General features: G+C 38.8%; 1 protein-coding gene across 3 annotated transcripts in view; it reads left to right on the top strand.

The window, feature by feature from the left end:
* HOOK3 (hook microtubule tethering protein 3) overlaps positions 1 to 13607 on the top strand; it is a 137476-nt gene extending 123869 nt beyond the window's left edge. For all 3 annotated transcript variants that reach the window (XM_073018060.1, XM_007962356.3, XM_073018061.1), the window contains one exon: positions 996 to 13607. In XM_073018060.1, coding sequence (XP_072874161.1) covers positions 996 to 1136 — 141 coding nt within the window. In that variant the 3' untranslated portion in view covers positions 1137 to 13607. The remainder of the gene's footprint in view (positions 1 to 995) is intronic.
* Positions 13608 to 16034: the final 2427 nt, after the last annotated feature.

Here is a 16034-nt window from a genome sequence, read left to right on the forward strand (position 1 = left end):
CCACCTCAGCCTTCTAAGTAGTTGGGACTATGGGCATGCCATCATGCCCAGCTAATTTTTTTATTATTATTTTAGAGAGGGGGTTTCTCGCTGTTTTGCTAAGGCTGGTCTTGAGCTTCTAGCCTCAAGTGATCTTCCCAGCTTAGCCTCCCAAAGTGCTGGGGTTACAGGCATGAGCCACTACCCTGGCCATCTCTCAGTTCTTAATGTTTCTCTGGCTAGGATTCTTCATTGTCTTATTAAATGAGTACCAAAAAACTGCTTTTTTCCTGATCCACTCATAGACTTCTGCCTTTAGTAAGTAGTGTTATTATCATATTCTTGTCATTCCTCCACAGTCAGGGAAACCCTGCAGGTTTCCTCCCTCCTGTTAAAGTGCTCTAGGTCCAGCAGTTGCCTCCTCTCCCTTCTAAGCTAGTAGGCGATCCTTCTCCTGTCTTCAAGAAAGACCCCCTTCTCTCGTTTGGGCCCTCTGTTGTGGACTGTAAGGAAGTTTTCTTAATTTGTTTGAGAATACAAGTCTGCCTTGAAGTGAAGAAAAACAGCATGGTGGTATGTACAGTACCTAGTGTGGCTTTCCACCTAAAGAAACAACACAAGCATTTGTGTTTTTCATTCTAAATAAACCCTGTGATTTCCACCACCGGAGTGAATCAACTGCTACCAATCATGCTCTTTTCCTTGGAAAAAAATCACTTTCTACATTTAATTTGAAAGGAAGTATGATTAGTGTGGGTAATGTCTGTCTCTATCATCTCCTGTATTGTTTGTTGTAAAATCAGACAATTAAGCCTGAATTTTTCCAAAAGAAAATTTGTGCCTAACTGTGGGAACTAAAATGCCTCTATGAGATTTTAATCTATAGTGAGTAGTATTAACATTCCTAATTGTGCTTTATGATACAGTGTAACAAATTCTGCATGATGAAATTTTATTTTGTGAAAGTATGTTCCACTATTTTTTCATTGATTCCTTTTTTTATTTTAATGTTGCAGGGAATGACTCTGCATAAAAAGGCAGCTGAAGATAGACTGGCAAGCACAGGCTCAGGGCAGTCGTTTCTGGCGAGGCAGAGGCAAGCGACCAGCAGCAGAAGATCGTACCCAGGCCACGTGCAGCCGGCCACAGCAAGGTAGAGAAGTCCTACTGCTTAAACACAGACACCTGCACCCACAGCATACTTCTGTTACACACAACAACATTTCAGGAAACTCAGCCAGCTTACTTTTTGTTTCTCTTCTGTGTCAATACTTAGTGTTTCTCATTTTGAGGACTTTTTCTCTCCCGTATCTTTGTTTTAGTTTGTTTGGTTTTTATTTTGTAGTCCTTTCAGTTCTTTTTAATGTGCCAAAAATTTGTACATGTTCAATTAAAAATGTTGTATAATAGTGTAATACTTTTCTTTGTATGAAAATGTCCTCTTCCTCAAAGGTGTAGGATTTGTAATAAATTAGATTTTCTGCCAATAATTGATAATACAATTTATATTCTTTATTGTGCCTGTGTGTTACCATGCTTTATAAGAATGTCTTTGTTTAAAGGGAATTAATCTTTTTATGATGTATTAATCTGTGTTTTCAATTGTTTTCCAAGTACAGTTCAAATAACTTGCATATTTACTATACAAAATGGTTGACAAGTGTTCTTTTTGCAAAGACGTAAATACATTGGCAGAGGTGCTAATCACATCTTCCCTAAGGCACCTGGTAGAATTATTTGAGGAAAAAACGAGTTTTCACATTGTTTTATAGGAAATTAAATTTGTCCAAAGATTTGGAGACTATTTTTAAAATATAAATACATAAAATTTCATTATTTCCTGCTATCTTGTTTGCTGGCAGAAGTGAATGTATTGGTGAGGTTATTTTGGGATAAATTACAAAAGGAAAAAAAATCAGGCACTGCATTAATTTCTTGTTGTTGTTTTGGAATATCTTAGTAACTGAGGATCATTTTCTAGCAATGTGGTTGACATACCTTCAGTTGCTCTCCACATCTAAAAGAGTTTTCTTTCATATATGTACAAGTTATTGGTAGTCTTATTTTTGGGCTGTTTGTTGACTTATGCCCCATGTGTTTTACTTATTCTTTAATATAAACCCTTCCATTTTTTAATAATTCCTAACACTTGACATCTTAATATCAGTCATTAACATTAGTAACTTCTTGTATGTTATATTATGACAGATCTCTTTACGTTTTTTCTCACATCTATCTGCTAGTCCAGGAATTTGTTACTAAATAGATTTTCTTGGGTATTTGGTTGCCTCAAAGTGCTTACATTTGTTAGCAGATTGTAAACCACATTTATTTACATCGATGAATGGGCTGTCGAGTAATCATTGTAAGGCACTTTGTATATATAAGGTGCTATGTAAGTGCGAAATATCATTCATTTAAAAATGAAATGCCTTCTAACTTTCCATATTGACTTATGTATTTAGTCCCAAATTATATTTAAGTCTTTTTTCTTGCAACATAGCCCATTTTTTTAAAGCAAAGAATTTCTGAAATTAGGTCATGGTATTTTTTGTTTATTTTTAGATAGGTTACTTAATATAGGAGGATGTTTTCTCATGTACTTGCTATTTGGAAGTTCAGGTTTCATTTAGTTCTTTATGTTAAATACAAGTAACCTCAAATCAAGTTAAATGTAATTAAGAATTTTCAGAAACTATATTCAAGTGTTTGATTTTTAAATTCTTTCTTACTTTTTAATAAGAAAGATGACCCAAAAATCAGTAGTATTTGTTTGTCCTCAGAAGCCGTAGTTGAAGAAAGATTTTAGAGTATACACAGAAGTGGAGCCATACATTATGCTAATTTTTTACGTTAAGTGCAGAAGTCTGAACACAGCATGAATGCTTCTGCCTGACGAGACCACAAAGCAGCAAGAGTTAGGGATAAACGGAGGTAGCCATGAGTAGAACTGCTGTAGGGCTTCAGGAGGCTACGCAGACCTGATCAACTGGAAAGTTTCCAAAGTAAAAGATTAAAAACTTTCAGACTGTTCTTACCCCTACCCGTATTTCACAAATAGCCTGAGGATCCAACTATTTTTAAGGCAAATTGAGACCAGACATGGTGCCTCAAGCCTGTAATCCCACTATTTGGGAGACCTAGGTGGGAGTGGATCACTTGAGGTCAGGAGTTTGAGACCAGCCTGTCCAACATGGTGAAACCCCATCTCTACTAAATTACAAAAATTAGCTGGGCATGGTGGCACGTGCCTGTAATCCCAGCTACTTGGGAAGCTGAGACAGGAGAGTCACTTGAACGTGGGAGCCAGAGACTGCAGTGAGCTGAGATCGCACCACTGCACTCTAGCCTGGGCGACAGAATGAGACTCCGTCTCAATCAATCAATCAATCAATAAAGCAAATTGGGATGTGAGCACTAACCTTGGTAAGTTAAAATTTTGGGAAAATTGTAGCTGCAGAATATGATGGATGAAAACAAGAGCCAGGTGCAGTGTCTCATGCCTGTAATCCCAGCACTTTGGGAGGCCGAGACGGGCGCATCACCTGAGGTGAGGATTTCCAGACCAGCCTGTCCAACATGGTGAAACTGTCTCTACTAAAAATACAAAAAATTAGCCAGGTGTGGTGTGTGCCTGTAGCCCCAGCTACTTGGGAGGGTGAGGCAGGAGAATTGCTTGAACCTGGGAGGTGGAGGTTGCAGTGAAACAAGATGGCGCCATTGCACCCCAGCCTGGTGACAAGAGCAAAACTTCGTCTCAAGAAAAAAAAAAAAAAAAAAAGTCTGTGAACTACTCACTGAATGAATTTTGTTCTGTGAGATGCGAGGTTTTCATTTTCATTTTCTGTTTACAGGCCCAGTCCTAATCTCCTACCCATCCACCTACCCAGATATTTTTTCTCTAACTGGGTTGGAAAGGTGCCAGGCCTTTAGACGGGAGTTTTACTTCTGAATTCCGCCCCCGCCCCCCGCTCCCTCGAAACGGAGCCTTGCTCCTCACCCAGGCTGTAGTGCCATGGCGCAATCTCGGCTCACCGCAGCCTCTGCCTCACGGGTTCAAGCAATTCTCCTGCCTCAGTCTCCGGAGTAGCTGGGATTACAGGTGTCTACCACCATGCCCGGCTAATTTTTGTAATTTAGTAAAGATGGTGTTTCACCATGTTGGCCAGGCCGGTCTTCCGTCATCTACCCACCTTGGCCTCCCAAAGTGCTGAGATTACAGGCACAAGCCACTGCGCCCAGTCGTACTTCTGACTTTTCTTCAGCATCTATTGTATGCTATTATTTTGATGTTAACGTTTATAATTTTCTTATCTTTTTTTTTTGAGACTAAGTCTCGCTGTGTTCCCCAGGCTGGAGTGCAGTGGTGCCATCTCCGCTTACTGCAAGCTCCACCTCCTGGGTTCACACCATTCTCTGCCTCAGCCTCCTGAGTAACTGGGACTACAGGCCACCACACCCGGCTGATTTTTTGTATTTTTTAGTAGAGACGGGGTTTCACCATGTTAGCCAGGATGGTCTCGATCTCCTGACCTCGTGATCCACCCGCCTCAGCCTCCCAAAGTGCTGGGATTACAAGCATGAGCCACCGCACCCGGCCGCCCAGCCTACATTTATAATTTTCATTCTCCTTTACTGTACCTATAAAATTTAGTATATTAGTTTCATTACGTAAGAGAAATTATGTTTCTAAACATTTTATGATGTTTAAAAACAAAACAGGCTTTTGTAAAAAAAAAAAATAGCTTCTGAATATGCTTTAGGTATGAGAAAGCCAAGAATAAAATTTAACTGTAATGTGGCAACTCCATGTCTGGTGTCCGGCTTTGGACAGGGTTTATGACATTTCTGTTTCTCTAGTAATGATTAATGATTCCTCAGGAGATTCGCGATGTTGTATCGTCTATCTGGAAATTTTTTAAAGACACTAGGAACTTTGCCTCATCATGAGTGATGCTGTGCTGTATTTTTACAAACTCCCGCATACAGCACCTTCCTGGGGCCATGTTGGCTCGTGCAGTGGAGCTTGTCCAGGCACCAGCATAGAGCAAGTGCAGGGTTGCTGTGTTGGGTTGCAGCACGCTGTCACCACAGTGTCTGAAGTCTTATAAACAGGAAGATCATTTTCTGTTTTCCTTCTAACCAGGGTGAGAAAATACAAACTAAAGAACTAAAGAATATTAAAACCTAGCATTTATGTTCCACAGTGTGTATTTTTAAAGTTTGTAATCCAGAAAATATAGTAGTGTATAATATCTGAAAAGAGAATCAAGTGTACAATTGTACATATTTTTAAAGAACTTTGAAAAACTCTGTTATATCTTTTACCATTTGTCTATTTGATAGTAATGCAGAAAAAGAAGTCCCTAAAGACCCTGTGTTCCGAAATTTACCAAGATTGACATTTCTATTAGACCTCCTTAACCTGATATAATTGTTTTAATTAGATTATTAGACTATAATAAGGATGAACTTGCTGTCTGTAATTTTGTTGAGGTTTTATTGTTAATATAATAAAAGCTCAACTGTACAAAATTAAGCTAAATGTTATCCAGTCAGAAACATCAGCCTGTGGCTAGTTGCGGTGGCTCACACCTGTAATCCCAGCACTTTGGGAGGCCAAGGCGGGCGGATCACCTGAGGTCAGGAGTTCAAGACAAGCCCGGCTAACGTGGTGAAACCCCATCTCTACTAAAAATACAAAGTATTAGCCAGGCATGGTGGCAGGCACCTGTGATCCCAGCTACTCGAGGGGCTGAGGCAGGAGAATCACATGAACCCAGGAGGTGGAGGTTGCAGTAAGCCGAGATTGTGCCACTGCACTCCAGCCTGGGCCACAGAGTGAGACTCAAAAGAAAAAAAAAAGAAAAAAGAAAAGAAACATCAACCTGTATATTCCAGCAGTTCTCACAGAAGAATGAAAATCCATGCTGGGCAAATAGATCAGTAGCGAGTGATTGTTAAGTGAAAGATGAGCTAGATTGAAGAAAATACATATTTTATTGATGAGCCATTTTGCTGTCTCCCCTTCCTTCCTTCCTTCCTTCCTTCCTTCCTTCCTTCCTTCCTTCCTTCCTTCCTTCCTTCCTTCCTTCCTTCCTTCCTTTTCTTTTCTTTTCTCGTTTCTTTTCTTTTTGTTTCCTTCCTTCCTTCCTTCCTTCCTTCCTTCCTTCCTTCCTTCCTTCCTTCCTTTCCTTTTTCCTCCCTTTCCCTCCCCTCCCCTCCCCTCCGCTTCCCTCCCCTCCCCTTCTCTCTCCTCTGCTTCTCTCCACTCTCCTCCCCTTCTCTCCCCTCCCCCAGGCTGGAGTGCAGTGGTACAATCCTGGCTCACTGCAACCTCTGCCTCCCAGGTTCAAGCGATTCTCCTGCCTCATCCTCCCTTGTAGCTGGGATTACAGGCATCTGCCACCACGCCTAGCTAATTTTTATATTTTTATACAAAGAGATGGGGTTTCACCATGTTGGCCCGGCTGGTCTCCAACTCCTGATCTCAGGTGATCCGCCCATCTTGGCCTCCCAAAGTGCTGGGATTACAGGCATGAGTTACTGCGCCAGCCTCCTATCCCCTTTTCAAAAGTAGCAGTTTGGTTTATTCTTGTTGGCTAAGAAATTGTTTGAAATATTTTTCAGCCTCTCCTGCTCCCTCGCAAAAATTCACCTGTTGTTTTAATGATAATAGCATGTTAAAAACTTGGAAGTCTTTATCCCAATACAATAATCATCTTGAAACAAAAATCTAAATTCCTTTTAAAAATTATCTTAACTCTGCATTTAGTCTTCTATTATCTAAATGTCTGACTCCAGGATAACTCCAGTTATCCCCAGTTGGATCGTGTGTGATTTATCTGAAAAAGCATCCACAACCCACAGCTAGTGAAAACCCAGCTAGTTTACAGCCATGTGGATAAGAACATCTCTGTTTCTAAAGTGAGAGGAAAGTGCTTGGTATCTTGCTTTTTGCTGAGGGCAAAATAACAACATGAAGACAAAGTGCTTTTTGTTGTCTATTCATGAAACTGTAGAAGAATATTTTGAGTTTTTATTCTTATATTATGAAGGGATTCTTTGCCTAGCAGTGGCCATCAAACTGATGTAGCATTGTACTTCTTAACAGTGAAGCCTGTGTGATACCATACAGTAGGATGAAAGACTATTCTGAGCAAAATAAAATGGGATGTCAGAATCTTCGAAAATTATTTTATCATTTTTCTATTTTTTCATTTTTATAAATTAGAAGAATTTTCCATTCAATAAGGATAATCTCTCTTCCTATAATTCTGTCAGAATGGCAGTTTCTTTTGGTAATTATCCAACCTAGTTTCGTTACATTTAGAAAGAGGTTTCAGGGCTTATTCTTGATAGCTATAATAATGATTTGAATGTTATATATCACGAAGTTTTTTCTATGAGGAAGGCTATTCTCAATGCATCTGTCATCTAATTTTTACTTTCTATCTATAAAGAATATTTAAATAATAATTGGTATATGTTCCTTTTGCTGAAAATGTTTTATTGTCCAGTTTTAGCACAGAAGTGGTCTAAAGTTTTGCAGCAAATGCTGTCCCAGAAGCCTAAAAAACATAATATGCCACTAACAGAGCTAATTTCCGCCCAATGCCTCAAATTACCGAAGTATTAATATTTAGCTTCCTTTCTAGAAAACAAGAGGCAGCACAAATGGCGTGGCATCCATCTCTTTTAAATCACTGATGATTTTCTGGGGAAGTATGTGTAGATGATTTTATTTTTTAAATAGCCTTTTATCGAACCAGTTCACATGTATTATATTTATGACTATAGAAACTTATAAAACATATTTAATTAATGTTGACTTAAAACATGAGCATCCTTGGATTCTCCACATTGCACTGAAATGATAGAGAAAAGGATGTTCGTTTGAGAAACAAGAGACCTGAACCTAATTATGGCAAGTATATGAGTTTTGGTGATTGTGGTTATAAATGTTTTCCTATGATAGATAAATATATAGATATAGATCAGGAATTACTTGATGTCTCTTCAGAAGTTTTCTGTTTTATAATTTCCAGTAATACTCTGTAAGACTTGGTTTGCATGCTGTGTGTGTTTGCATGACAATAGAAACCTAAGAACGTAATGGAAGGCTATTAAGGCAAATTCATTCCTAGGAAGTGGAATGGATCATTGGGATAAGAAATAGCTTAATTATAAACAAATATGCAGGCAGAGAGAAGTCCTAATATAATGAAAACTTGCATTATCTAAACAGATGTTCCCAAAGCAATAGTTTGCCTAAAATCCTCTGTATTACATGATTATTCAGTAAAAGAGTAAACAAATATCTAATTTATTTTCTAATGGTCCTTGCCTTCATTGAGTATTAACTAGGCACATAATATAATTGTATATGTTTATTAGTAAAGGGAAAAACACTTTTTTTCATTTTGAGACTGTTTGGCTATTACTAAAGCTCAGAAAGTGATTTTAGGTCGCTAAGGATACTGTGATTTGATGAGATGCGAAGAAATCTGTGGTGACTGAAGATCATGAGCAACTTGGTGTTATCTAGATCTGCCTTATCTAGTTTGCAAGCCATAGGCTCAATTTTATGTCCCTCTTATTTACACACAGTAGCCCCACACAGTTTTGTTTTAAAAGAAGGCAAAAGTAGACATTTTTAAAGTATACTCAACATTGCGTCATTATGTACCTGATAAAGGTGAAATCAGAAGTGTTCACAGCCTCAAAGTTTGGGCCCATGGGACTATCAAATCTGAATTATATCTACTTAGAGCTTAGAGGAGGATTTAGGTATCATGAGAAAAGCAACTCCTACATGAGAAAAAGAAAACTACCAAAGCATGTTGAGGCTTTAACATGGGAGACTTCCAGGTAGGCATTATCGCTTGAGTGGTAACTAACTTGATGAAGGAAAATAATTACTTTAGCAGTTATGTTGTAAAATTAATAAAAAGGACTTGTGTTTATTCTGATGTATTTGTCAACCCATGGGTAGTGATTACTCCATGTACATTCTATATTGTGTTTATTTTATTTAGTGTCTTAATATGTAGTCTTTATATAGTATCTTAATATTATTTACTGTTACTTCTAGTCATTTATGTAGTATATTTTACTGCAAAATTTGTAGCACTTTACTAATATTAGATCATTATTTTCCCTCCTCCCCTCTACCTTTCTGGCATTTTCTATTATTTTAGAGTCAGGAATCTAAAGGTCTAAGTCTAGAAATCTGTTGGAAGCTGGGTTGGAGCTACTGGACATGAATTACTTTTTACATCTCTCTTTAAGAAGATTCTTTTATAATGTAATACTTAGAAGCCAGATCCTTTCAAATGCAAACACCCTTGAAAATTGACGGTTTCTGAAGTTGTATTCATAAAAATTATCCCATCTTACAGTTAGTCAGAAGATGTTCTTACCTTTGGTTTGCCTGCCTCCTGAAATACAAACCTGCAGATTGCCCCTAACTTCAGCAGTGCCTCCATCACTGCATGTACCTAAAGACAGGAAAGCCGAGCTCCAGGAGCTGTCAAGTTGGAGGATCAGGAAAATGGTGGAGAAGAGGTGACTGGAAAGGCAGGCACTAAAGATGGCAGGCTGCAAAAGCATTCTGAGTTCCCCTGTAACAGATAGGTTTTATGAACTTGGCTGTTTTCTTTTTCTTTTTTTTTTCTTTTGAGTTGGAGTCTCACTCTGTTGCCCAGGCTGGAGTGCAATGGCACAATCTCGGCTCACTGCAGCCTCTACCTCCTGGGTTCGAGTAATTCTCCCACCTCAGCCTCCTGAGTAGCTAGGATTACAGGTGCCCGCCAGCATGCCCAACTAATTTTTGTATTTTTAGTAGAGACAGGGTTTTGCAATATTGGCTAGGCTGGTTTTGAACTCCTGACCTCAGGTAGTCCACCCACCTCAGCCACCCAAAGTGCTGGGATTATAGGCCTGAGCCACCATGCCCAGTGAACTTGGCTATTTTCTTACATTCATATATAGCAAAGTTTTCAGCTTGTTCTACCGAGAGACTTTCTTTAGGAGCCAGGACTTCTCCATTTGTAACTTGAGTATATTAATATTCAAATCATAGTTCAAAAATACTGAAATATTTGTTTATTACATTACATAAATATGGACACAATTACTGCCAAAGAATAGAGAGATTTGCTCATAAGAACATTCTATCATTTGTTTTGTTCTGTTTGTAGATGAGAGACGTGCTTTTATAGTACAAAACGTTTCTCTTCTACCTTATCCCCTGTTTTACTGATGTGCTTTGCATAAGAAGCTCATCTAGAAGAGAGCAATGCTAGAATAGAGAAGTCTAGACCCTGGCCTTTGAGGGAAAGGACTGCTTTTTTTCTCTCCCAAATTAAAAAGTTAAAAGTGAAACATAACACATAAGGACAAAATACAGTGTTCTGAATATCTTCCACTAATTAATTGTTGAATGATTAAGTCTCTAAGTATCTTAATTTCCATTGTCTTCTTATTAACCTAGACAAGAGTAGATTATAGTTAATTCAGTAGCCACATGTGGCGGTTAAAATTAAGTAAAATTAAAACTATAGTTTCTTAGTGGCCTAGCCACATTTCAAATGTTCCAAAGTCACATGTGGATAGTGGTCACCTGTCAGACAGTACAGGTATAGAACATTTCCAGTATTGCCGAAAATGCCATTCAACAGTACTTTTAATGCCCAGAGAGAAAATAAGGACAAAATAAAGGCAGTGAAGTAACTTATGACAACTCTGAGATTTTACCACCATACTTAGAGAAAGTTTTTCTCTTATAGAAATTAATACCAATCCTTTTTAAAGACCTTGGGAAAAATCAAAACCCCATTCCTTTAAGCTAGTCTTCAGTGTATATTTTTCTAAGAACAGATTCTCAATACTTTATTTTTCAAGTGATAAAATCATTTTATAAATCATTTCTTAATATCTTCAGTGTTTTTTCCCTTTTTATGTACTCTTTTTAAATTGATATTAGCTGGGCATGGTAGCTCATGCCTGTAGTCCCAGCTACTCCAGAGGTTGAGGCAGGAGGATTGCGTAAGCCCAGGAGGTTCAGGCTGCAGTGAGGTCCGATCACACCACTGCACTCCAGCCTGGGTGGCAAAGCAAGACCCCTGTCTCTAAAAAATATACAATATAAATTGATGTTATATAGTTAACATTTATCAAGCAAATTGATATGAATGCTTATTTCAAATAAAGATTGATACATTTCATGATATCCTTCCTTTTAAATTTATATAGATCTAATAAACATTGCCAATAGTTTTTTTTTGTTTTTGTCCCTTAAACATTTCTCCTGGAAATCCACCTCAAAGGTACATCAAGATGCAATTTTTTTGTTTATCTTCATAACTTCCTCCTATTAACTTACATTATGAATCAAATTAAGTTTTATGTATGAGGCATTTACTATTCCAGTGACTTAGCTAATGAAAACATTTAAAAATATGTATTAATTTACTTGGCCTGTTACTAAAGTGCTTAACATAACTAGATGGATCTATAGTAACATGTCTAAATTTTTTAATGGAAATAAGGGACTAACCATAATCCTTTTGAGTCAGCTTGGTGCTTAGAATTATTTTGTTAGGAAGGCTTGATGGTTTCCTCTTTCTCTTTAAATTTTTGTAGTCAAGCAACAGACTTGATCCAGCAGTGTCAAATTCCAAGCAAGTTATGATGAAATTCTTATTGTAGTTCAAGTACAAATGAGTAAGTGGTGTGACTTCAGTTTATTATCTTCTTGGTGACCTACTTTAGTATGTTTCTGTAGCGATTCATATTAGTTAAGAGACGTTTTCAATATGTTTGAAATAAGAAATAGCATTTTACTCTAAATACAAGAAATGACTGTACACAAATGCCAATCAGTGATTTGGGGCCTTTTAATATTTTTAACAGCAATCTTTTATTTATTTTATGTTTTTTTTTTTTTTGAGACGGAGTCTTGCTCTGTCGCCAGGCTGGAGCAGTGGCACGATCTTGCCTCACTGCAACCTCCGCCTCCTGGGTTCAAGCAGTTCTCCTGCCTCAGCCTACCAAGTAGCTGGAACTACAGGCACACGCCACCACACCCAGCTAACTTTTGTTTTTTTGTTTTTGTTTTTGTTTTGTTTTGTTTTTTTTGAGACGGAGTCTCACTCTGTCGCCCAGGCTGGAGTGCAGTGGCCGGATCTCAGCTCACTGCAAGCTCCGCCTTCCGGGTTCACGCCATTCTCCTGCCTCAGCCTCCTGAGTAGCTGGGACTACAGGTGCCCGCCTTCTTGCCTGGCTAGTTTTTTTGTATTTTTTTAATAGAGACGGGGTTTCACCGGGTTAGCCAGGATGGTCTCGATCTCCTGACCTCGTGATCCGCCCGTCTCGGCCTCCCAAAGTGCTGGGATTACAGGCTTGAGCCACCGCGCCCAGCCAACTTTTGTATTTTTAATAGAGACGGGGTTTCACCTTGTTGGCCAGGATGATCTCCATCTCCTGACCTCGTGATCTGCCCGCTTTGGCCTCCCAAAGTGCTGGGATTACAGGCGTGAGCCACTGCGCCTGGCCCAAATCTTTTATTTTTTAACAGCCTTAGTTATTTATAATTCAAATGCACTAAAATATCATCGCTGTCATGAACTTTGCTGTTTACAGGTTCTGTGTAATTCAGAATGCTTTGTACTTAGAAAATAATTTCTAGGTTTATCTTGTTTTGCAGTTTTCATGTTTTGACAGTTGCCCACCATTTAGAACGCTCAGTTTTTGATTATTTAATAGTAAAATTTAAACATATCTAATAATAATTTGCCTTAGTTTGATTAATAAATTATATCAAAAAATATGGGGATAGAAAGAGGCTTTTTTTTCCCCTTGTATTATTTTTAAAACTTTTTAGATGAGCTGGACGAAACCTTAGTACATTGGAGCTGGAACTGTATTGAGTACAGCCCCACCTCTGAAGCCTTATATTCATGTCTTAAGTACTATTGATTGTTCTGTGAATTGTTGTTAGTTTCATATTTGACATTGTAGTAATCCACCTTGCATTTTAGTCTTTGCAAAAAGGATATTGCTAGGTATATTCTTCTTTCTGATTGAGTATTGAATTTACATTTTCACAATTTCATTCTTTGTCATTATAATCCAAAAACGATGTCCACATCGGTCTTGGAACTTCTCACTTCAAAAATGAAATGTTGTACATAATGATGTCCAAGCATTTTTCCACCTGTTTACTGAGTTTTCCAACCATTTACTATGTGTTGAGGGTGGGTTTTCTTGCTGTTTTTCTGAGGTGAATGACTTGTTAAAGAGCCTCAGTAAGAAATTTCAACTGAAATCACAAAACCGTAAAGTCCAGGAAACCACCAGAAGATGGATTTTTAGTGTTTTTGAAATCTTGTATTTCCTTTTGATATCACTTACTCATTTTAATTTTACGACTGCCAACTTGTTATGGTATTAACTATATGTATGTGTTTATATGTATGCATATAATATATGTATATGTATATGAAGAATAAAGTTAAGATTTGGTCAAACTATATTTTCCCATTCAAGTACAAAAATGTTTTCAAGGCTGCAAAAAGTGTACAGTTGTTAAACAAGTTGTAAATAAAGACTTGTATAAAAATTCAGCTTAGATTTCTTTTTTCTGCTCTTAAACTCTGACAAATGTACTTCATAATTGGTGATATTCTTCCACTTTCCTTTGACACTTGCCATGTGTCCTATCAATTTAAAGATTATGTCACTGGCTGGGAGCAGTGGCTCATGCCTGTAATCCCAACGCTTTGGGAGGCCGAGGCTGGCGGACTACCTGAGGTCAGGAGTTCAAGACCAGCCTGGCCAATGTGGTGAAACCCCATCTCTACTAAAAATGCAAAAATTAGCCAGGCTTGGTGGCACACATCTGTAATCCCAGATACTCAGGAGGCTGAGGTAGGAGAATTGCTTAAGCCCAGGAGACAGAGGTTTCAGTGAGCCGAGATTGCTCAAGGGTGCCACTGCACTCCAGCCTAGGTAACAGAGCGAGACTCCATCTCAATAAATAAATAAATAAGCAAGTAAGTAAATAAATAATCCAAAAATTAGCTGGGCGTGGTGGCATGCACCTGTAGTCCCAACTACTTGGGAGGCTGAGGCAGGAGAATTGCTGAACCCAGGAGGTAGAGGTTGCAGTGAGCGTAAGTCAGAAGTATTCTTTGGGTTTTTTCCAGTACTGGTGGTAGATTTCATGTTGATTTAGGCTGGTATTTTATGTTTGTAAGCTGATTAGCCTTTAAGGATAAAAATGAAACATGGCTGCTTCTCTCTAGAGCTAGCACATTGCCATGATTGATTTTGCCAGAGTATGGTATTCTTTGTGAAAACTTAATGTCACAATGTAAAGCATTGTTGACACCCTATTTAGGCAATAAATGCACTTTTCCTGCCTTCTTAGATCCTTACAATTTATCCTTTTCCCCCAGCTATCTCCTAATCATTGATATCTGGCATCTTTGGTGTTATTTAAAATGGTAGTAGCAGAATGGAAGTTGATTATATTTACATTAAATATCAACTTGTTAGTTGCAAAGTGAAGTTAGCAGCAAAATAAAACTAGTATACATTTAGCCAAAATAGTACCCATTTTAATGTCAGAAAAATAAATACAAGTTTTCTTTCCTCATTTGCTTGGAGATACCCATATTAATTAAGCATTAAAGTTCACAGTGGAAGTTATGGTGATGCACAACTGTAGTCCCAGGTACTCAGCAGGAGGATCACTTGAGCCCAGGAGGTGGAGGCTGTAAGTAAGCCAAGATCATGCCACTGCACTCCAGCCTGGGCAACAGAGCAAAACCATGTAAAAATAAGTGTTCCCCAGCCAAAGGCCTGCCAGGTTTGCCTTAAATATATTTTTGCTACTGTTCTGATTATCTATTGCTGTATCACAAACCACTCCAAAACCTAGGGTCTTCAAACAACCTATTATCCCTCCTGAGTCTGGAGACAAGCTCAGGCTCTGCTGTTCTCAGATGCGATCTCCCATTTGGGTGTGGTTAGGTTAGATGACGTGTGAGGCCAGAGTCATCTGAAAACTTGCTTTCCCACATGCCTGGCACCCAGGCTGATATGGATGGCACCTCCAAGGCGCGTTGGAGATTTCCACACAGCTCATGCTAGGACTTGTTTAGATTTTCTCACAAAATGACTAGGTGAGTTATTCCACACAGCCAACTTTCCCTAGAGCAAGAGTCCTAAGAGACCCAGGTGAATGCTTTGCAGCTTCTTATACCCAGCGTTGGAAACCACATGGCATCACGTCTCTTATTTGTCAAAACTGTCATGGACAAGACCAGGTCCATGGAGTGACAGAACACACTGCAATTCTCAGTGGTAGGATGACCAGGTTACACAGCTGCCACTCTGGACTCGAAGGAAAATGTCTGTTATGAGGACCATACTTCTGAAGTAAACTCTTTTCCCATTTTCTGATTTCTATGCCAAGCATGTTCACGGTACACAACAGTCAGGTACGTGACTTCAGTGTGAACAAAACCAGAGGTAGAAACTACACAGAAATCTGGTAGGTTCGAAGCCACAACTAACACTCATACTTCTTTTGGTAGGTATCTAACTGCACGTAACATAAACTATAAAAAAGTTATATATATAATGTCGGCCGGGCACGGTGGCTCATGCCTGTAATCCTAGCACTTTGAGAGGCCGAGGCAGGTGGATCACAAGGTCAGGAGTTCGAGGCTAACCTGGCCAACATAGTGAAACCCTGTCTCTACTAAAAATACAAAACTTAGCTGGGTGTGGTGGCACGCACCTGTAGTCCCAGCTACTTGGGAGGCTGAGGTGGGAGAACCACTTGAAACCAGGAGGCGGAGGTTGCAGTGAGCCGAGACTACGCCATTGAACCCCAGCTTGGGTGAGCGTGAGACTCAGTCTCAAAAAAAAAAAAAAGTTACATATAAAATGTTAAGTACCCTGGTGCCTAATTTGAGGAACTTTATTCATAAGACAGGGTCTCATTCTGTCACCCAAGCTAGAGTGCAGTGGCACAAACACTG

The sequence above is a fragment of the Chlorocebus sabaeus genome, chromosome 8, assembly GCF_047675955.1.
Source record: "Chlorocebus sabaeus isolate Y175 chromosome 8, mChlSab1.0.hap1, whole genome shotgun sequence".
Lineage (NCBI taxonomy): Eukaryota > Metazoa > Chordata > Mammalia > Primates > Cercopithecidae > Chlorocebus > Chlorocebus sabaeus.